Source organism: Lampetra fluviatilis, chromosome 43 (genome assembly GCF_964198595.1).
Source record: "Lampetra fluviatilis chromosome 43, kcLamFluv1.1, whole genome shotgun sequence".
NCBI classification, from domain to species: Eukaryota; Metazoa; Chordata; class Hyperoartia; order Petromyzontiformes; family Petromyzontidae; genus Lampetra; species Lampetra fluviatilis.
In genome coordinates this window covers 5,839,287-5,862,165 of record NC_136317.1, presented here as the reverse complement: position 1 = coordinate 5,862,165, position 22,879 = coordinate 5,839,287, and the positions used below count along the sequence as shown (strand labels likewise).

The 22,879-nt window shown below is 50.9% G+C and overlaps 1 protein-coding gene across 1 annotated transcript; it reads left to right on the top strand.

Annotated features, from left to right (window-relative positions):
• The first annotated feature begins 421 nt into the window (after positions 1-421).
• On the top strand, positions 422-22,738 carry LOC144946913 (nucleotide-binding oligomerization domain-containing protein 2-like). Its single transcript, XM_078875981.1, has 13 exons — positions 422-743; positions 3,145-3,385; positions 3,972-4,368; positions 4,683-4,794; positions 5,852-7,724; positions 8,087-8,170; positions 9,719-9,802; positions 10,589-10,672; positions 13,732-13,815; positions 15,671-15,754; positions 16,405-16,488; positions 17,070-17,151; positions 22,703-22,738. The coding sequence occupies exons 2-13, from the start codon at positions 3,216-3,218 to the stop codon at positions 22,736-22,738; spliced, it is 3,174 nt and encodes a 1,057-aa protein (XP_078732107.1). The 5' UTR covers positions 422-743; positions 3,145-3,215.
• The last annotated feature ends 141 nt before the right edge of the window (positions 22,739-22,879 follow it).

Here is a 22,879-nt window from a genome sequence, read left to right as displayed (position 1 = left end):
TCTAATAATCGTCACCGGTGGTGGTCGTGAGCGGGAATCGAACTCGGGTCGCCGGGTTCGTAGCGCAGCGCGCTAACCACGACACGACAATGAGTTACGCTTCCACATGCCCGGGTCACGTGACAGATGGGACGTCACAGCTCACTTGCCGTGCAAAAAATATATGCATTATTGAGCTCCCCCTCCAAAAAAACAAAAGTGTATTTTAATAATTTGTGCATGGTGTACAGTCTGGAAAGTACCCACATGGCAAATTTCCAGTTTGTTGCATGTCGGGAAGTACGCTAAACATTTTGAACAGACACATAATCACAACTTTGCCTTTAATATCTATGGAGATAACATTGGTCGCGATAGCCCAATACAGTACTACTTACACTTCGCGTTTAACTTCGCTCTCTTCTCTCCAAATTCTCGGTGTTTGTCGCCACCACGCGGCCAATCTTGGACGGAGACGATCCGTCAAAAGTTTGCACTGCACGGACAAACAGCTGGGAAAGTGCGAGGCCGGCCAGCCCAGCCAAGTTTGTCTCAAACAGGAACCCGGAGAAGGAGCAGGAAGTTCTCTCTCTCTCTCTCCCCGTCTCAAGAAGTCACCGCCGTCTTTATCTCTCTCTCTCCGGAAAGCGCGGGCATCAGACCCCGAGACGTCTCTCTCGGCTCGCTCTCGCCGATTGAGACGACACACAAAGACGGCTTCTTCCCCTAACGAGCAGGAGACACGCGCAGTCCCTGCAAAATCGGTGGGTGATGCTGACCGGTGATGATCACTGTTGTTGGCTTGCTGATAACGCTGTTGGTGCTGAGGATGCTGATAATAACGACCCCCCCCCCACCGAATATCACAGGCGCTAGGCTTTAAACGTGGCGAGTGGGTGGGTGGTGAAAGAACGGTGGTGGGGGGGACGTCAATCATTAACCGGACGTCGCCCGCTCAGCCAGACAACCTCCCCCACCCTCCACGACGTCGCGATAAATCGCGCAGAGAGCGGCCGTGGGTTTTAACGTCCGTCGCGGAGATGGAGCGACGAATTCGGCTGGTGAATCGAGAGACGGGCGGGCAGGCGGGGTGGGCAAGCGGCTCGACGTACGTTTGAACTTCTTTCGCACCGCACGTAGCCAAGCTGACCGGAGGTGCGTGTGGAAACGCAGTGGGGGTCAAGGGATGGAACGCGTCCGGGTTTGCGGAGATGGAGTGACGAATTCTCGTGCTAGTGCGTAGAGCGGCATTTCCGGGTGGATTGTATGAATACGTGACATTATCCAGACGTATCTACCGCCTTAATTTAAGGGGGTTTACAGCAGTTATACGCGAGATGGTAGTGGTGGGAATAAAGTGGCCATGGTTATGAAGAGTGAGAAGAGGCCTTCATCCAGCAGTGGATTGATCATGGCTGATGCAGGTGACAGAGTCGCGTGTTTCATGAATATTCGTGGCGTCTCTGTCAAACGCTTGTCGGGGCCGTGAGTGAATGAATGCAATTACAAATCTGACATTTTTATTTATTACTCTTTGGTTCTTTCGGTAAAGCCACGTAGGTATGAAATAAATCACAACGTTTCGGGCGCAACACAAGCGTCCGTCATCAGGTGGGAAAGCATGATCTGCTGCTGAAGCAGACTGTTTTAAAAGGTTTGAAATGGGTGTAGCAGCTTCTTGGTTCTTTCGGTAAAGTTCTACGTGACTTTACCGAAAGAACCAAGAAGATGAATCCCTGCAGTCACGAAAGCTTTAAATCGAAATGGGTGTAGCAGGTCGATTTTTGGGTGTAATAGGTCGATTTTTATTTGTTGTTTGCCGAAATGCCTGGCTGCTTGGGATGTCAATGGAATAATATCCGAAGCTCAGTGAGCAAAAACCCCAAGGCACCCTGACAGCACGGCTTCCATGGACGCTCACAGTAAACGACACCACATCCACACATGGTGGCTTCAGCAAGCATTCTGCCGTGTCGAACCTGGCCATCACTGGACAGAGACCCAGGGGGGGCCCGATCCATGTCCCTGTCTACGTGACTTTACAGAAAGACGCAAATAATATACTGTAGTTGGAGGAAAGTTTATCTTAAAGTTGCCGTCACACTCCTCTGTCCACCCGGCAACCAGCACGAATAGGTTCAACCACAGGTCGCTCGGCAGGTTTGTATGTGGCTGGGTGAAGTGTGGGTTACTCACAGATATTTCAAGACGTCTGATACCGTGGAAAGGTAGGCCAAGTGAAAATCACATAGCGGCTCTCAAGAGCAGCACGACTCGTCTTTTTCATTCCACGGCACCGCTTTCAAACTGGCACACTATTTTATCAATTTTTTATTTTACCAGGTAAAGCCCACTGGGCTATGTAGCTTTTTTCAGAAGCGACCTGGCCACAAATGATAGTTCAACGAAATTAGCTTGTGACGTGGACATGTATAGCAGCCAAATACTTTAAAACGCATATTTCTAAATGTTGAGGGAAAAATTGGAAGAAAAATCCACGTGACCACGGGCAGGGAGACACCGCAAACTCCAAATATACAGCAGGCGTCAGGGTCGGGATCGGACCCACAACCTCCTGTATACCAGGTGAGGTAGTTAACGTCTGGCCACTGTGGCGCTCCGGGGATGGGTGATAACGCGTGGTAGTTCACATATAATTCACGGTCCCTCACTTCTAATGATGGAGGAATTCAGGTGGAACTGCCAAACTCGGCGACACGAATTTGCTCAACTGTGTGGGTGTATGCGTGTCTCTATCTCCGCGTGTGTATCCATGTCCGTGTGTCTCTACGTGTCTCCGTGTTTGTGTTGCTGCGTGTCTCCGGGTTTGTCCCAACTGGGCACCCGCGACCGAGGGAGTTGAGAGGGCCTTGGGTGGGGGCCAAGGCCCTCTCAACTGTCTGCAGCCGTCAGCCCAATGATGAGGGGAGAGGGGGGAATGGTGGGAGGTGGGCGGAGGGTGCTTTAGGTTCTTTCCCGATTCCTAAAATACCGGGCTTCTGGGTATGCCATTGTACACCAATAACTTAGCACTGCTATAGTCTATAGCTCCATCTAAGGTAGAGATTATCGTTTTGTTTTAGCTATTTATTACGATTTGAATTCGAGCTGATTTTTTTGTTTGATGCGCTGCTATTTTTGTTCCCTGCCTCTCTTTAAATCCAGGGGTGCTCCCGCCCCCACCTTGATCCGCTTGGGGCCCTGATCTATTTGCTCGATTTGCCCGGTGGCCGGTGATGGCGGAGGGAGGAGCGGCGCAGGACCGGCCGAAGGCCTCATCCCTGCTCCTCCACCGCAGGGAGCGGCTCGTCCTGGCCATGGGCCCGCAGGTGGAGGGCCTCCTGGACGTCCTGTTCGCTCGCGACATCGTCTCCCTGGAGGAGAGAGAGAGCATCGTGTGCGGCAGGTAACCCTTATGCCCCACGGAATGGAAGATGCACTCTGGGGGGAGCTGTAGACCAAGGGGACAAGGGCACAGGGACACGCGGTGGCGATGGAGCGACGATGTAAAGTCATGTGGAGGTGGATTATGAGCGTCACAGCGACGGTGTGGGGAGGCCTTCATCCAGCAGTGGCTAGACCGTGTCCGTTGATGGCCGTGGTGACAATGATTACTTTAGCTTGTGTAGGTCTATGGCTTGCGGTTCGAATTTTAGTAGGCCGCCCTGGTTAATACTGTCGTACAGGTGTATTTAACATAAAATTTGTTCCCTCTGCTTCACAGTAAAAAAAATCCTGTGGCTTCATTCAGAGAAGAGTAGTCGGCCATGGTGCGCCAACATCTTGGTCCAAATAAAAAAAAAAAATACTCGCAATTTACTCAATTGGGGAACACGGTAATCGTTGCCCTCTACTGCGATAAACTTTGCGGGACCCTCTTGGAAACAAAAGATTCTCGAGGCTTCGTGAGACTGAACAATGATAGCGGTGGAGGCCGCACCGCAGGCCGCACCGCAGGCCGCCTTCGTGAGCGTTCCATCGCGTTCTCCCAGGACGCCGTACGACGCGGCGCGCCAGCTGCTCTGCATCGTCAGCAGCAAGGGCGAGGACGCCGCCGCGGAGCTGGTGGGAGCGCTCGCGAGGGCGGCGCTCATCCAGGTGCCTCCAGGGTTCGAGCTCCGCACGGACCAAGCCGACGCCGACGCCACCACCAGCACCTGCTTCGCCACCGCCGCCGACGCCACCGCCGACAACGCCAACGCCGCGACGCTTGTCGCGGTGCCGTCGCCCCCCGACGGCGCCTTGGCTGCGATGCGGCTCCACCACCTGGCACTGGTGGACAAGCTGGACGATGTGGACGTACTGGCCGAGCAGCTGGTGCTGGACGGCGTCTTGAGTCACGAGGACCGGGACAGAGTGACGCTTCCGCAGCAGACGCGCCAGCAAAACGTGATTAGCGGCTTTTGAAGCGCGCCGGCAGGCCGCGTCCAGGCCTGATTCTCCAAATGTTTGCACGTTAATAATCCGAAAATCCGGAGCACGTACCTCGTGGCAACGTTTATAATAATTTACTTGTTTATCCAGGAAAGCCACACTGAGTCGCAGGACTCTCTTTCAGGAGGGTCCTGTTACATTTTACCGCACCTCTTATTCGCCCCGCACTGCCCGATTAGCGCAGTTGGCTAGGTACGGTGCGATCGTACGGTCCTTCGAGTTGACCCGTCGATGCGTGAATAGTGGCGCTGTGGTCTCTGTTCCCGCAGGTGAGGAAGCTGCTCAATCTGATTCACACGAAAGGGGAAGCCGCGGCGGCCGCGTTTCTCTGCTGCGTCGACGTGAAAGCGGTGGCCGAGAAGGACTACTTCCCTTCGCCCGGTGGGAAAACGACGCTCGATCGTCGTGCGATCTATTCGCCCAATCGCAGCATGGGGTGGTGAGGGCGGGGGTAACTTACCCTGGCACCTGTATCTTTGTAGTTTGCGGTGTCTCCCTGCCTGTGGCCATGTGGATTTTTCTCCGGTTCCTCCAGTTTTTCCCTCCACATTTATGACCAATATGATGTGTTTACAGTATTTAGCTATTCTAGATGTCAACGTGATAAGCCACTATGTTAGGCTATCATTTGTGGCCAGGTTGCTTCTGAAAAAGAGCTATAAAGCTCAGCGGGCTTTACCTGGTAAAATAAAAAATCGTTTTAGCCGTTAGAGATTCCACACCAGCGACGCCTGTCATTTCGACTCGTCACGAGCTGCAGACCGGCGGCCGATCGTGGCCATCGCAGATTTACGACGCCGTTCAGGTGAAAGTAAAAAAGAACGACAAGTTGCTGCGGGAAATCTTTTTTTAACTGCTGCCATTTTACGAGGGACGTCTCGGCGAGGCGGAAAAGTTGCGGCGAGCGGCTGCTGTAAAGGAGTAATTGTGCAAAGTGGCAGGGCTGTAAGAAGCAAACTGTTTGTTGTTTGTCTTGGGGACATGGCCCGTCAGTTCGCGAGTTCAACGCTTGTTGCAGAGGTCCACGGTTCGATTTTCGGCATGCCGCCCTGGTTAATCTTTCTTTATTATGACATTTATAAAAGCAGCTGACGAAATAATATAATCGTGTGTAGAGGAGTCTGGCAATTCATCCGATGGCATCAGGAGCCACTCGATGTACGGTGTCCGTACCGCCTGTGTAACCGAATACTGGGCGGTGTATGTATATTGAACTTCTTTCGCACGGTGCGAAAGAAGTTCAACATACACTCCTATCGTGTTTTTGTTGTTGTTGTAACGTTCTGACCTGCCCCTACTGGAAAAATTCATAGCTCATCGGATTCCTCCAGTATAAGTTCTGATTCTGATGAATTGCATGAACGACTCTGCATTATAAAAAGCATGTTTACCATCCGGTAAACTACGTGCTAACGCATAAACGTGTTGTGGCGCGCAGTGGAGGCGTACAAGACCAAGCTGCGTCGGCACCACGAGGACGGCTCGCAGTCGCTGCAGATGTACAGCCACCTTGGCCACCTCGCCCTCGACGACATCTACACCGAGACGCAGCTGCACGCGCTGCCCACCGCGGCCGACGAGGAGCCCCTCGTGCTCACGCTGGACACGCTGCTGCCGCCGCCCCCGGCCGTGGCCGGCAACGGCGCCGACGCCGGCCGCCGCCCCGGGCCGCCCGGCAAGGACGTGGTCCTTCTGTCGGGCGACGCGGGCAGCGGCAAGAGCGTGCTGGTGCAGAAGCTGCGGCGGGAGTGGTCGAAGGGCGCGGCGTACGCCGAGTTCGAGTTCCTCTTCTCGTTCTCCTGCAGCCACCTGAACCACGTGAAGAAGGAGATCTGCCTGAGGGACCTGCTCTTCAACAACTGTTGCTGCCCGGACGCGTGCCCCGACAAGGTGTTCGAGTATGTGCTGAGACGCCCGGACAGGACGCTGCTCGTGTTCGACGCCATGGACGAGTTCCGGCGAGACATGGCGGGCGGCGGCGACGGCGACGTGGCGGTGTGCGCGTCTCCGGAGGGCGCCGCCCCCGCCTTCACGCTCGTCGCCAACGTCTTGCGGGGGAACCTGCTCAAGGGCGCGAAGAAGGTCGTGACGTCGCGAACCAACTCGGATGTGAAGGTCATGCTGGAGACGCACGTCGGGCGGAACGTCGTCGCCTCGGGCTTCTCCAAGGATGCCGTCATGGCGTACCTTTCCAAGCGGCGCGAGGGCGCCGCCAGCCGGGCCACGGAGCAGCTGCTCAAGTCCGACCCGAATATCTACAGCCTCTGCCAAATCCCGCTCTACTGCTGGATCGTGTCGCAGTGCCACGGTCTGCTCCGGCAGCCGCAGCCGCAGCCGCCGCAACACCAGGCGGCGCCGGCGGGGGCCCCAGACTCGTCGCTGACGATCACCGAGATTTACCTGAGCATGCTCGAGGTGTGCTTGTGTCACAGCCGGCCGCAGCGGGACCGCGAGGCCGTCTTCGGCGCCTCCCTGCCGCTGCTGCTCAAGCTGGGCAGCCTCGCCCAGAAGGCGCTGCTGGAGTCGGAGACCTCGTTCTCGTCGTCGCGCCTCAAGGAGCACGGCCTCACGGAGGAGGACCTCGCGTACGGCTTCCTCATCAAGTCGCAGAGCTACCGCGGCTTCGGCACGGAGGACGTGTTCGTGTTCATGCACGTCACCTTCCAGGCTTTCTTCGCCGCGCTCCTCCTGGTGCTGAGCGCCGACCGAAGCGCGCGCGACGTGCTCGGGCACTTCCCCAACTTCTCGCGAGCGACTCCGTGGCGGAGGCTGGCGCCGGCGTGCGTGGTCGGTTGGCAGCGGCGGAACCAGTGCCGCAAGCTCATCGACTCAGAGAAGAGCAACCTGCAGTTGGTGTCGCAGTTCCTCAGCGGCCTCCTGTCTGAGCGGCACTCCGCGACGCTGTTGAAGATGGTGGACCGCGGCGGCGGCGCCTTCAAGCGGAAGCGCGGGGCGCTGCGCGCGCACCTGCGCCGGTGCCTGCGCGTTCACCTGGAGGATCTTGCGGCGAGCGTCCGACTGACGCGCCGCGACATGGCCAGCTATCGTGGCCACTTGACGTGCGACTTCCTGTGGGTGGTGTGCTGCGCCCACGAGTTTGGCGACGAGGCGGTGGCGCGGCGGCTGGCGCGCGACGTGCCGAGCTTCGTGAAGCTGAACTACGCGTTGGTGGGGCCGGCGCACTGCACGCACCTGGCTTTCGTGCTGCGGCACGCCAGGTCGGCCGTGTCGGCCGAGCTCGACAACAACCACATCGAGGACCTGGGCTTGCACCAACTGCTGCCGTGCCTGCACAAGCTGGACCAGCTGCGGTGGGCGCGCGGTGTACACGCTCGCGGGAAATATTTATTTTTTATCCCCCTCCCAAATTCTCATTTGTTATCCTACCCCCAAGACTCGGATTAGCACGGTTGTCTACGTACCGTTCAACGTGCATGCAAATGGTTTTCCGACTTGTTTAGAATGTTAGGCCAGTGTGTGCATCCTGGTCAAAATTTTAACAAATGACTCAAAACCTCATTGAGAAACACATAGCAATCGTTGCCCCCCCCACTCCCCACTGCGAAAACGTTTCCTTGCCGAGTCTCCGGACTCGGCAAGGCTTTCCTGGGTAATCAATTTCCACGCTTACCCCCGCCCGCCTCTTTCCGTCCCTTCTTCATTTGTATTCCAGAGTGAGCAGTAACCGGATAACGGACGACGGCATCCGCGTCCTGCTGCCGGAGTTGATGAAGCACAACACCTTGAAGTACCTTGGGTAAGCGGCCCTCCACCACACGGCCTGCCGTGCAAACGAGGGGGACTGTCCCGACTTCAGCCGCCGTGTTTAGTTGTGATAAACAACAACAACAACAACAAAAACGTCTAGCCCTGCGATTGCTTGCTCACGCCACTGCTGGCGGAAAGGGACCACTGCCAGTGTTGGTCACGATTCGGACACAACGATACAACGGCGGTGTTTAAACCTGCCTCGGCACACGCCGATTCTCTCTTGCTTTACTTCTCTGCATTAGCTTTTCTCACTGTCTTCTTAGTGTTTCCTCCGCTTGGCCTGCGATGTGCGGAGCCTCGAGTACTTTGTCATTGAAAGGGGCTTTATAAATGCAGCTTATTACTATTGTTTTTACTTGACCTACGAATCCATTCTGGGTATATGTCTTGGAAGAAGTGGGAGGAATCACCATTTACCTCACCACACGCGAACTGGCGATCAACTGGGGTCAACGGCGGCGAGATGTTAACTACCTCACCTGGTATACAGGAGGTCCTATTCTCCCCGTGATCGTGTGGAATTTTATCCAGGTCCTCCGGTTTTTCCCTCCACATTTTGTAACATGCGTTCAGAGTATTTGGCTGCTATAAATTTCTACAAGACGATAAGCCACTTCGTTGAGCTATCATTTGTGGCCAGGTCGCTTCTAAAAAAGAGCTATACAGCTCAGTGGGCATTACCCTCAGGCCTACACCTTTGCAGCGACAGCACCGCCGCTACAAGGACATTAAAGCAACTGAAGGGCAATTGTCACCGGCAACGGATTTACTGTGAGCAGCTAAAGCAACTTTGTATGACTGTCGCATGCGGGAGGTGTGTCTAATCAATGAAAACGAGTTTTTTGTTTAAGTGATGATCAATTATATGGTCTACAGACCACACAACCAAGTCACGTGGTGCCTATCCGTCATCTGATTGGAAGTCGCCAACCAACCGGCAGCTGCGATCAGATTGTAGTCCAGATTTAGGCAACAGGATTATGGTGCGGCGACCGTTGCCCGGTGATTGTTGCCGGCAACGGTCGCCCTCCTGTTGATGCAGCGTCTCGTTCTCGCACAGAGCAAGTGCACGGGGTGGAAATCTTGCGGATGCTGAACGCCATCTCGGAATTGACCCGGGGGGATTGAGACTGCGAGCCAGCGGAGGGATTGAGGCGTCAATGAGCGTAAACCGTCATGTGAACTCCGGTCATCCTCGCAGCAGCAGCAGCAGCAGCTCTTGGCTGGCCATCTAACAAAGACAGTGGTCACTGCATCGCATGCTTTTAGATGCGCTTCTGTGGCCGTCTGGAACGCTCTTCCTTCTGATATTAGGAAATCACTTGGAGCTATGCACTTTTAAATGCACATTGGAAAGTAATTTTTTTACAGCTGCTTTTTGTGTTGAGGTTGTTGTCCTTCCCCCCGCACCTCCGATTAGCACGGTTGGCTACGTATGGTGCGAAAGAAGTTCAACGTATGTACGTCTAGCGTCGGGCATTTTGCGTTGACGTCTTGCCTCGAAGTGAGTGTAACTTTTTTTTTCCACTGGCAGGCTCTTTAAGAACAGCTTGACGGACGTCATCGCGCCCGACCTGGCGAAGTTCATCGAGAAGAGCAGCACCATTGAGCAACTCAAGTGAGAGACCCCCGGTGGATATGGTTGGCACGTGATGGGAACTCTCCGTTGAACACCTTGGGGGTCTTTGGTTGTCATCATCAGCCAACAGTGTGATCATTGTTAATAGTGGGTCTCTCCCCCCCCCACTCCCCTGAACGTTGTGTTCCTTCGAGTCATCTCAGCCTCCCTAACCCGCTAACCCAACCTGTAACCCCACACCCCTAACACCTCCCCCCGATCCTTATAACCTCTTCCCTTTTTCTCTAAATCGTAAATCTTGCGTCGGCAGGTTCTTCCGGAGAATTGTGTCCTCTCCGGCTGCTTCTCTCTCGTTTTTGTTGAATGTACATATACAGTGCGTGTGTATGTATACACACGTACACACATTTGCACACTGTATCTTAAAGAGCTACCGGGAGTGGTGAAAAGCAGCGGTTTGTTTGGCAGACGCAGCGACTGCATTGACCGCGACGCCTCTCTCTGTTTGTGTGCCCCCCAGCGCAAAGCCGTCCCTAGGGTATGGAGAATCGGGGCGACCGCCCCGGACCCCGCGCATTGGGGGGGAGGGTGCTTTCGGTGGCGGGAGGGGCGGTTTGGGTGCGGGGGGGGGGCACGCTTTGGGTGGAGGGGGTGCCTCGCTTTGACATCACGGTGTCAGATGTAATATTTTTTTAGTTTTAAGGGGTTGGGGGGGGGGCACGTGGTGTGATTTTCCCCCATACCCCGCTCCCCCTCCCGCCCCCCCCTATCGACAGCCCTGACTCGCTGCTTGTCGCCTGTGACCCCCCTTCACCCCCCCCTCAGGCTCGGCGGGAATGAGTTCACGGGCGCAGGCGCCGTGCTGCTGGCAGATGCGCTGAAGCGCAACCGCTCTGTCAAGATCGTCGGGTAAACTTTGTTTGTCATTTAGATCTCTGTCGCCCGCGGTTTCAACAGAAAAAGGCCGCCAACCAAACAATGAACCAGTTGCTCGTGTGTGTGTGTGTGAGGTGTGTGTGTGAGGTGTGTGTGTGAGGTGTGTGTGGTGTGTGAGGTGTGTGTGTGTGAGGTGTGTGTGTGAGGTGTGTGTGTGTGAGGTGTGTGTGAGGTGTGTGAGAGAGTGTGTGTGAGGTGTGTGTGTGTATGGTGTGTGTGTGAGAGTGTGTGTGTATGAGAGTGTGTGTGAGGTGTGTGTGTGGTGTGTGTGAGGTGTGTGTGTCAGAGTGTGTGTGTGAGGTGTGTGAGAGTGTGTGAGGTGTGTGTGAGAGAGTGTGTGCGTGAGGTGTGTGTGAGAGTGTGGTGTGTGTCAGAGTGTGTGAGGTGTGTGTGTGAGATGTGTGTGTGTGTCAGTGTGTGTGTGTGAGGTGTGTATGTGAGGTGTGTGTGAGGTGTGTGTGAGAGTGTGTGTGTGTGAGGTGTGTGTGTGTGAGGTGTGTATGTGAGGTGTGTGTGAGGTGTGTGTGAGGGGTGTGTATAAGGGTGTGTGAGAGTGTGTGTGTGTGAGAGTGTGTGTGTGTGTGAGGTGTGTATGTGAGGTGTGAGGTGCGTGTGAGGTGTGTGTGTGAGGTGTGTGTGAGGTGTGTGTGTGTGAGGTGTGTGTCAGAGTGTGTGTGTCAGGTGTGTGTGTGAGGTGTGTGTGTGATTTTGGGGGAGCGGTAGTGTAGTGGTGAGTGCTACGCTGTGCTATGAACCCGGCGACCCGGGTTCGATTCCCGCTCACGGCCAACACCAGTGTGACGATTATCTGAACCGGTCCCGGGCCTCCATCTAGGTCGACTCAGCCTCAAATGAGTACCTGGTGCGGTGTGTAAAAACATCGCCACTGGGGAGACAAAGGCGGCCAGGCATGGTGTTGGCCACCCACCCCCTCGTGTGCCAGTGCTGGCCTTTATAGGTGCTCGTTAACAGCACTTGCCCCTACAGTCTGTTGAGGCTATACGGGGGGTCTTTGTATTTGTGTCGTGCTGGTGAGGTGAGGACAGGCGGGAGGGGGGCGGCGGGGAGACACCGTCTAAAATAATTAAATAAACTGGGCAGAAACGAGGCCGGGGATTGGCGGAGGACTGGAGGAGTGATTTGATAACTGTGGGATATGGGGATATGGGGGAATGAGGGGGAGGTTTAAGGGGGGGTTATGAGAGAGGGGGGTTATGGGGTCTAAGTGTGGGGGCCATGAGGGGGGGGGGTTTAAGGGGGGGCGGTATGAGAGAGGGGGGTTACGGGATATAACTGTGGGATATGGAGTATGAGGGGGGGTTTAAGGTTTGGGGGGTTATGAGAGAGAGGGGTTATGGGGTATAAGTGTGGGATTTGGGGTATGAGTGGATATTAGGTAAAAGGGGGGGCGGGGGGGCGGGGCTCCGGAATAGAAGGTTTCCTGCGCGTACGGATGTTTGTTAATGTTTTGTGAGGAATTTCAACAAAGTCCTAAGTGGAAGATCGCCTCGTGGGGACTCGGGCACACTTGCGTGTTGTGTTCTGTCATCGGAGAACTGCCATCCAGAATCAGAATATGTATTGATACAGGAGGAATCCGAAGAGCTATGAAGCTCTTTTTCGCAGATGTCCGATAGGGGCACGGGGTCAAAACGTTACAATAACAGACAATACAAAATTTCCAGGACACGTTTTATTTCTGACAAACAGCTGCTGAGCACACGGGGCCCAAAGGCCTAAAACATCAAGTGGACAGCAAACAAGCAACACTGTTAGAGGTGTAATAGAGTTATTTAACACGGTTTAACACGTACGCTTTCGCGACCAATATTATCACACGTTTTCTATTAACTCACTCTGTCTGTTGTTGTTGTCATTGTATCCTCAAATCTTGTATCTCAATTTTAACCCACTTCCCAATGTGGTATCGACTGCAAACTTGGTATGCTTGTGTCATACTGATGACAATACTATATTCTATCATAAAAATAAAATACAAATATTTTAAAATTATTTTTTATATGTTATGTTTCGGCTTGGGTCTCATTGTTCACGCTCAACTAACGTTGGCTGTAAATCACCACGGTCCCTTACGTTATGGCAAGCCTCGGGGCCACTTCCTGGAGATGTGCAGTTCTTCCATTACTAGTAGGGTACATTTCATTAAAGCGTGTTTTTAAAAAGTAAAAAAAAAAATATTTCTTATCTTTTACTCTCCAACACACCGGTGTGCTGTACTCGTAATGGATTGTCATATTCTGTTTACGTGACAAACCTTACTAATTGACTGTCGGGTGGTGGCGGGTTGAACGACACATTTATATTTACGAGATCCAACCCCAAAAAAAAAAACCTCTTATGGAGTTATTAACACGCTTCTTGAATTGACAGCTTCCATTCAGATCGCGGGCAGACATCGTCACGTGACTTCCCGACGTTGCGTGCTCTCTCGACCAATCACTTATCGCCAACGTCAAAGTTCAACAAACTCTGCGTTCATTGGCCAGACACAACTCAGTCGCTCTTCTGCCATCATCTTACCAAGTTGCCATAGTTGCTCACAGTAAATGCGTTGCCGGTGAGATAGCCCTAAAGATTCCCCGAATGTATCTTGGCCTTGGGGTAGGGCTGTGGGTGGAGTGGTTGATCTAAGAAATCTTGAGTTAAATTCCCGGCCATGGCGAACATTGTTGGCGAGCGATATCCGAATCGGTCGTGTGTCTCCCCCCTTTGCCAAACCCGCACTGACCGGCAGTGGATTGATAAAGGACTGCAAGTGTCATTTTCTTTCATCGCAGCTTTAACGGCCACCAGTGGTTCTGCCACTTGGAGTTTGTGTCTTCATGATCGCCTATTGTCAATCTACTGCTGGATGAGGGCCACCCCAGACTATCTCCATCCCTCTCGATTGTGCAATATAAATCACCCAGCACCTGCATGTCAAGCGATTTCTTTGTAATATATAACAAAAAATCAGGTTTTAGCGAGCTGCGCGTAACCACTGCGGTTCTGTGTGTCGCTCTGTCCCCCAGTTTGTGGGGCAACGCAATCGGCGACCGGGGGGCTGTGGCGTTCGCAGAGGTGCTGGAGCAAAACACGCCGCTCACCTGGCTCAGGTACCCGCGCCGTCCACCTCTGTTCCCACTGCGTCATCTCACCCCGTCCGTAGCTAATAATGACGTCCTGTTTTGTTAGTACTTCGTTTTATTTGCTGCGAGTCTCGGTCCAGTGGACTTCACCCCTTTCCCGTTCCGATGACGTACGTGGGATGTATGTGTACGTCATCGGAATGGAAACGGAAGAAAAACTAAAATAAAATAACTTTATTTGTACCGGGGCTCCCACAAGGCTATGCGGGAGGACGCGTGCCACAGTTTGACGCCATCTATCGTAGAGTGCGGTCGTGTCGCTACAGTTCTCTGCGGCGAGTACAATGTCTTTAAAAACAACGGCGCTATGCCTCTCGAAATAAAATGAAGGCTGAGCCGGTTGCGCGTTCCGAGATTCATCGGTGAACGTGACACCCACCCTGCAACCTGCAGACGTCTTGGAATGGAAAAGGGTTAACCTGCCGAAAACTGGGTGGGTTGCTGGCTTATATTTCTACGTATGCAGTTAATTAGACAACAACACAAGAGTTGCATACATAAAGTGTCTTCCTCACTTATTCGTTTGTTCCATTGCTTAAGGTTTATACATTCGTGTCGAAGTTGGTGAGTGAGCCAGCGGATGGTTTCAGGAGTAGCCTCGTGGTAAATAGTTGCAATTCTAACACGTAGGCTTTCTCGACCAATATTATTCATTGATAAAGGTTTTTTGGGTTAGAAGTATAAATGTGCCGAAACCCTCCACCACCCGACACGGCCAATCAGTAATGGCTTTGTCACGTAAACAAAACGACAAATAGTTACTACTTCAGCCCACCGGCGTGTTGAAGAGTGAATCCACAACATTTACAATTTGAGTACGACGTTTCACTGGCAATTACATCCAGCATCATCGGGCGATTTGCCAGAATAGTGAAGCCATCCACCTGCTTCCAGTCTTAAATAGTGCAGGACAACGTGATATACATAAACAGACTAACAGACTCATAGACCCATATATAAACCCATTGGTGAATAATTATAATTAGGCAGTGACGTTACTGCTTGAGATATTGACTCGTGGTAATTCATAGACTTACACAAAGATCCCCCGTGTAGCCTAAACAGACTGTTGGGGCAAGTGCTGTTAGCGAGTATCACTTATAAAGGCCGGCACGGCACACGAGGGGGGTGGGTGGCCAGTACCTCGCTCGGCCGCCTTTGTCTCCCCAGTGGCGATGTTTACACGCTGCACCAGGTACTCATTTGAGACTGAGTAGACCTGGGGGAGGCCCAACACCGGTTCAGATATTCGTCACCGATGTTGGTCGTGAGCGGGCATGGAACTCTGGTCGCTGGGTTTTCGTAGCGCTGCACCAGAACCGCTACACCATACACACAGACTCGCACACACCTATTGAATGTCTGAAAATCTTCGAGCAAATGATTTAAGGGGGCGACGGTGTTACTATGTGGCCCATGGGCTGAGAATGGTGGCCGCAGTCGCACTGGGAGCTACTCTTAATTGTCCATCGGTGTAGGAGGAGATAGCCGCACCTGCCGTTTGATGTTCCGATGCGGCTCAATATAGACCATTCTTTACGGGGCAATTTGAAAGAAAAACAAGGTTCTATTTCATTGACAGTCGCTGCTCCTCCCGCTGCTCAGAGCGCAGGTTCAGCAGGGGTTGGAGAACTGTGGTCACACCTGGGTTGGAGCTGCAAGTTCCTCCAAGTTGATTTTGTTCAAGCTAGATGAGAACTCAAACGACCAGGATGAGTCTCACCTGCAGCAGTTGCATCGGCCACTCACCCGGTTGAACAAATTGAACGTGAACCTTGAATTTCTACTGTTAATGTGTCTGTGTGTGTCCCCTGTGCAACAGCCTGGTGGGCAATGGCATTGGCAATGAAGGCGTCAGACGACTGTCTGAGGCTCTCCTCAAGAACTCCACCCTGCAGGATCTCTGGTTTGTGTGCAGGACTTGCCGTATTTTACCTGGGATACGTGTGATGGCTCTCATCTGAATAAGCACCTTTGCCAGGATGAGAATTGTTTTTACTTTCGAGTATAGCGAGTGTTGAAAAAAAATTGTGCAGTAATTAGCACGTTGTGAAATTAACCGAGATACCCTGGTCCGATGTTCCAGATTTGTAACACATTGTACTAACCATTGCGTTAAACCACTCCCCAACATATTCGAATTGAGCAGAGCCAATTCTCACGGGCACTAGTTGAAGCGTGTGTCGTAACCATGCGAACGATGCTGAACTGATTCATCAATGGCGCGTCTATCCAATTCACGTCTATCCCATTGACACGTATATCCCATTGACACGTATATCCCATTGACACGTCTACCCAATTAACCAATTCTCACAGGCACGATATGAAGGACGTGCTGTGACCGTACGAACGACGTTGAAATTATGCATCATTAACGAGCCTATCCAATTGACCATTTCTCACAGGCACGATTTGAAGCACCCTAAGAACGACGTTGAACTGATGCACCGTTGACACCGTCTGTCCACCACCAAATCCTGGTGTCCTTTCCCCAGCGAGCGGCGTTCCAGAGTTCCGTGCCGAGCGATTTCATTTTGTGTCCGGTCGAGGCAGGCTCGGGGAGAACTCCCTGACGGACGAGGAGGCCTTCATCCTCGCCGACGCCATCCGTGGAAAAATGCACCTCGAGCAGCTGTGGTGAGGATGCCGCCCCTGTGCGTGAATCCCTTTTAAATATTTAAACGAGGCCTTGGGGCCAGAGTGCAGAACGACGTAAGGTGTCTAAGCCCTTTCCCGTTCCAGTGACATGCGTACGTTGTAACATTTTATTTCGATTCCATTCCGATGACGTACGTGTAAGTCATTGGAATGGCACAAGGCCATGAGGGAGGGCGTGCACACAGTTTGCTTCCAGAAGCAGATGGATGGCTTCACTATTCTGACAAATTGCCCGAAGATGCTGGATGTAATTACCAGCGAAACGTCGTACTCAAATCCTAAATGTTGTGGATTCACTCTTGAAATACACCGGTGGGCTAAAGAAGTAACTAATTGGTGTTTTGTAAACGTGACACATTTTTTACTGATTGGCCGTGTCGGATGGTGGAGGGTTGCGACACATTTATAATAACGAGATCTAACCCAAAAACATGTATTATGAATACTACTGGTCGGTGATTTCGATGAACGGTTATTTCGGCTAACAGTAGTTTTCGTGGAACGGATTAAAAATAACGTTAACCGAAGAGCGACTGTAATGTGTTCATCTCCCCGTTTAGGTTGAACAAAAATAAATTTACCGTGCTCGGCGCCGAGGCCATCGCTTCTGCCCTCAAAGACAACACCTGCTTGAAGTGTGTCGTGTGAGTAGACATTTAAATGTGGTCATCATCACCATCGTGCAACTCCTTGATTTGCAACTATGTCTCTGTCAATCGTACGATAAAAAAAAGCTTTATGAAACGTTTTCTTTTACCAGGTCAGACCCACTGAGCGATATAGTTCTTTTTCAGATACGATCTGGGCCACAAATGATATCTCATAAGTGGCTTATCATGTGGGAATTTATCACAGCCAAATACTCTAAGCGTGTGTTTGTAAATGTGGAGGGCAAAACCGGAAGACCCGGAGAAAAATAAACGCGACCACGGGAATAACATGCAAACTCCAAATATTTAAGTGTCAGGGTCGGCATCAAACCCACGACCTCCTCCTGTATATCGATTTAAAGCTTTCGTGACTGCAGGGATTCATCTTATTGGTTCTTTCGGTAAAGTCACGTAGAAGGGAAATAATAAAATAATAAAAATAAAACATAATAAAATACAATTCTCACGACGTTTCGGCCACAACGCAAGCAGCCGTCCTCAGGTGAAGAACAGGTCTGTCGGAAAGACGTCTTTCCCTTCTACGTGACTTTACCGAAACAACCAAGAAGATGACTCCTCCTGTATACCTAGCGAGGTAGTTAACATCTTGCCACCTTGGTGCCCCATCACCATCTGACAGGACCCCCAATACAAAGGAAGTTACTCACGGCTCTGTGCTTGGCCCTATCCAGTTTTCTCTGTACGTCCTTAAAGACCCTGCACTCGCTCTGTGCAATATTGGCCTTCACATGGCTTTGTCTTGTTGTTGTTGCTGCTGTGTTCGTACGCCGCGGATCTCCATTGTAAAATAGCCGGACATCTGGCTAAATGGGATCATCCGTGTAACAAATGAAATAAACAAAACAAAAATATCAGTCATGTTCAATCCACTGCTGGGTGAAGGCCCCCCCCCCCCACCCTAAACCACCACCACCTCTCGCGATACTGCGATGTCATAATAAATACGTAGTAAATTAACCATAGGGCATTCCCATGGCATGGTACATATATGCGTAAATGTCCAAAGTTATACATTTGCCGTTCGTATACAATAATGCTGCGGTGTTATAGAAGACGTGTCTGTGTGTATTCTTACGAAACATTTATTTCTGTACGTCTTCTCGCGCATGTTAAAGCAACCGGTAACGTTTTGCCTCTCGTTACAGGCTGAGGGATAATGATATCCCTTACGACGAATATGTGAAGATCCAAGATAAAGACAGCAGAATAGAGTAGTAACGCAGACCACTTGTTGACATTTTGTTACATTGAAATTCAAATTGCGACAAATGCCGGCGGCAGCTGTTTACGAGTTTTGCCGGACGTCAGTGTCATCTGTTGACACCCAAGCGGGGGTGAATGCACTTTTTGTTTTTACACTAACTCAGCTTGCACTAAGAAGACGTACAAGACCAAAGCCATAGCCACTCGTTTGTGCCAAACGGACTCCTAAATCGGTGCTTTACTTTTTTTTTGTTACGTACGCGTGACAGAACTTTTTTTAAGACGTTTTAAAATGAATTTGCGTGAACTCACGATGACGGAGGAGGAGACGTGGCGTTCGTAATGTTCAGCCGATACTTGTTACACAGACACGGAGGGGAAAAGTTACTTCCATCTCCCCCCATTCCTCTCTCCTCCCAGCAGTATAAGGGGCCGTCCATAAATGACGTCATGCACCTGGGGGGGGGGAGGGGTCAGACATTTGTGACGATGTGTGACGAGGGGGGGGGGGGGGTGAGAAATGTGACGTCACATCAAAATGCGCAACTTTAAATAAATATAGACAACACGTTCTACTTAATTAAATAGACTTTTTTTTATAAATGTTTTCTTCTACAACATGACAATAGTTTAAAGCGATTTGAAGCATGTTTCTTTTTTTTTGGGGGGGGGGGGGCAGAGCTTTGTGACGTCATATTTGAGGCGGGGTCTGACTTTTTGTGACGCCGTGTGACGAGGGGGGGGGTCAAAAATCGTCCAAAAGCGCGTGACGTCATTTATGGACGGCCCCTAAGTCGATAACAACACAGTCGTATGGTTAAGGTTGGCCTCAGGTGAGGTAAAGTGTTGGTTATTCCACCTTCATTCAACACGTTACCCAGTGAGGAAGAGTAGGCCAAAACACCCTCTAGATGGGCTGTTTCGTGGCGGCTCTTCGGCCAGCAATGACACGAGCAAAGAATTGCGGGGCTGCACCTCTTCCTTTTACAGGTGCACCCCGATATGAGTTACTTCGATTAACGATGGTTCGTTATTAGGTTTGCCATAAATTATGTTTCGGTGGGGAAAAAAATCTAACTACAAACTTATAGTAAATGCACGTTATGTGCATGCGTGCCTTTTTATACTGTCCTAGGCCATGTGTGACTGGTCGCTGCGTTTTGTAGCCTCGCCCCTTGACAGCCGTGTTGAAAAGAGCTTCATAGCTCATCGGATTCCTGCAGTATAAACACAGATTCTGATAAGCCACGCACACCAAGCTCCTGTACCTTCCACCACACTTCACTGGACTCACACCCTCCTAGTAACCCCACCCCCCGGTTTCTGGTGAGTAAATAGCAGTGTACATTGTTACACGCTTTCATTTAACTCACTCTGTCTGTTGTTGTCGTATCCTCAAATCTTGTAACTCAATTTTAACCCACTTACCAATGTGGTATCGACTGCAAACTTGGTATACTTATGTCATACTGATGACAATACTTTATTCTATCATAAAAATACATTTTTAAACATTCTTTTTTACATGTTATGTTTCGGCTTGGGTCTAATTGTCCACGGTCAACTGATGTTGGCTGTAATTGGCCACGGTCCCTTACGCTATGGAAAACTTCGGGGCCACTTCCTGAAGTCGTGGAGTTCTTCCATTACGAGTACATTTCATAAAAGCATGTTTTTAAAAAAGTTTTTGTTTAACTCGTCTCGTTATACTTCTCCATATATTGCGTTGAAAAGTGTTTACTTTGGTAGCTTCTGGGTTCGATATTTCCTTATGAACGCATCTTACGTTAGATAATGGGGACCTTATGGAAACATCTGTTCCGATATAGAGGAGAATGTTTCACTTTAAGTTCGGGTTTTCAAGAATGCAACCCAAATATGTGTCGAGGTACACCCATACCTCTAAAAGCCTCTTGGCAGAACTGTTTAGTGACGCCTCTGACCAAACCCCTTTAACAATTACTTTCCAGGTGAATTCAACGATTGTGTAATTGTCACCGATAGTTACAGCTTCCTCTTGAAAACGGCGCGTAACTCAAAATTCCGTAAAAATTCTACGTAAATTTCCCACAAGATATAAAGGAAATGGTTGTGGTTAGGGAGATTATGCTTTCGAACCTCATTATTGTGTCTACACATTTCACTGGTTACAGTACATAATTAACACATTCCTGCGGAGGGAGCTGGTAGGAACGTTGGGTTGCTCAGTCAATGGCCAGGGTCAACGGCAGCGTGGTGTATTCCGCAAATATGCCCGACTTTGAGGGCGGGCACAAGCCGGCGTGAGTAGGTTAAACGTTGAGTTTTATAAGGGCACCACGGGGTGACCAGCCCCTCCCCACCCAGCCCCACCCCTCCCACCCCCCATCCAGCCCCTCCCCATCCAGCCCCTCCCCTCTCGATCCAGCCCCACCCCTAACATTTTTGTATGCACGACGGACGGACACAATAATCCCCTGTGGGCTGGTGGAACCAGGAGGTTCATACCAGTACAATACTACCCATACATGTATTAAAAATAGTAACAGCCTATTTAAGTTAAGAAAAATAAGAAAGTAAAAAAGGATTGTTTTCACGTGTTGTGAAATGCTTGAGTGTGGCGTACTGGGTGGGGGCCAAACACAAAAATTAACGTGGATAAGACATTCAGGATGTTGTGCGAGAAGGAGATGCTGCTGCTGCTGTTCGTACTTGCACCTCACGCATCGCTACCGAACTTTGCTGCCTAACGACGAAGCTCGCAGCGCGTTATGTCGATAATAATAAGGGGCCGTCCATAAATGACGTCACGCACCTGGGGGGGGGGGGGGGCAGACATTTGTGACAATGTGTGACGAGGAGGGGGGGGTTGAGAAATGTGACGTCACATCAAAATGCACAACTTTAAATAAATATAGACAACACGTTCTACTTAATTAAATAGACTTTAATAAATGTTTTCTCCTGTAACATCAGAGTGCAGCGCCACATTAAATACGCACTACAATGACAATAGTTTAAAGCGATTTGAAGCATATTTTATTTTTCTTGGGGGGGACAGAGCTTTGTGACGTCATTTGAGGGGGGGTCTGGCTTTTTGTGACGCCGTGTGACGAGGGAGGGGGGGGGTCAAAAATCGTCCAAAATCGCGTGGCGTCATTTATGGACGGCCCCTTAGGAAAATATGGTTTATTACAGAATGAGTCTTAACGCTAATAGCAAAACGGAGGTGGTGCAAGGCATTGTTTCGTGTTGTGCACTCACGTGTTTTGTCGCTGCAACGTGGCATTGGCATTTCCTCGAGCACATTACACATTTTTCCTGCACGGTACGCATTTTTATTCATACATCTAAATCAGCTCAAGCTTCCCATGAATCACGTGGCTTTAGTGTGGCCGTCCCAACTGAATCTCTCCCGCTGTCTCCGCCCCCTCGGAAAACAGACGCTGTTCCATGCAGCTCACCGCTGCTTGCTCCCAGTAGACTCGCACACGTGCAGCGGGGTCTTGGTGCAGTGGAAACTCTTGGCCCAGTCATTCCTTCTCCACTCCCCTACTTCCTAACCAGCGCTCATGCTTCCTGCTGCTGTGATCTTTGCGCATTGGGATCCTAAGGATGGAATGCGCATTATACATTTGAATTATTACCTTGAGCCCTGCCCGTCGCTTTGCATTTCGTGATGCCATTTGGCTCTGCTAGTGTGCCACGGTAAACAGGTTTTCAGAAAATGTTAAGACTAGATATACCGGGAAATCCACATTGTAATATAATATACAGCATGAGCTTCGTTACATAATATATACACGTGTCAGTTTAACACGTAGGCTTTCGCGACCAATATTATCATAATCAACGTTTTTGGGTTAGATCGCGAATTTCCCGATGATGTTGGATGCAATTACCAGCGAAACGTCGTATTAAAAAATTGTAAATGTTGTGGTTTTACGCTTCAACACACCGGTGGGCTAAAGCAGTGAACTATTTGTCTTTTGTCAACGTGACACTTTTTTGCTGATTGGCCGTGTCGGGTGGTGGAGGGATACGACACATTTATAAATAACGCGATCTAACCCAAAAACGTTGATTATGAATATACACGTGTATAAATGTAGCTTAAAATTAAAATCATTTTAATTTTACTAAAACGTAGGGTTTCGTAGCCAACCCAATGATCCATATTTGTTTCGGGGTTCGGCCACGTACAGTAATAGTTTTACGCCAAAAACATTTTTTTTATTTCCCGCGTTTTTTCCACCACGTGCACGGTGACCAAAACGCGCACGTGCCACACAGCCCAAACGCCCCCGCCCCTCTTCCCACCGCTGTTGGCGCGTGCGCAGTCGCAGTTCGGCTCTACGCGCGAGTCCATTCGCTGACGCTTTCGGCCAATCGGATGGCGCGCAAATCGAGCGGGAGTCGAGCGAGCGAGCACGCGCGCGCCGTCAAAAGCCGGTGAGGTCATCGAACGGGCGGGGTCAGTTATACTCGGCGGCCATCTTAGTAAGGTTAAATCGGCT

Excerpts from the sequence above, each read along its gene's own strand:
- LOC144946913 (XM_078875981.1), top strand. The coding sequence starts at position 3,216 with ATGGCGGAGGGAGGAGCGGCGCAGGACCGGCCGAAGGCCTCATCCCTG. Across the intron at positions 4,369-4,682 it reads AGCAGACGCGCCAGCAAAAC|GTGAGGAAGCTGCTCAATCT; the intron begins GTGATTAGCGGC and ends CTGTTCCCGCAG. Across the intron at positions 10,673-13,731 it reads CGCTCTGTCAAGATCGTCGG|TTTGTGGGGCAACGCAATCG; the intron begins GTAAACTTTGTT and ends TCTGTCCCCCAG.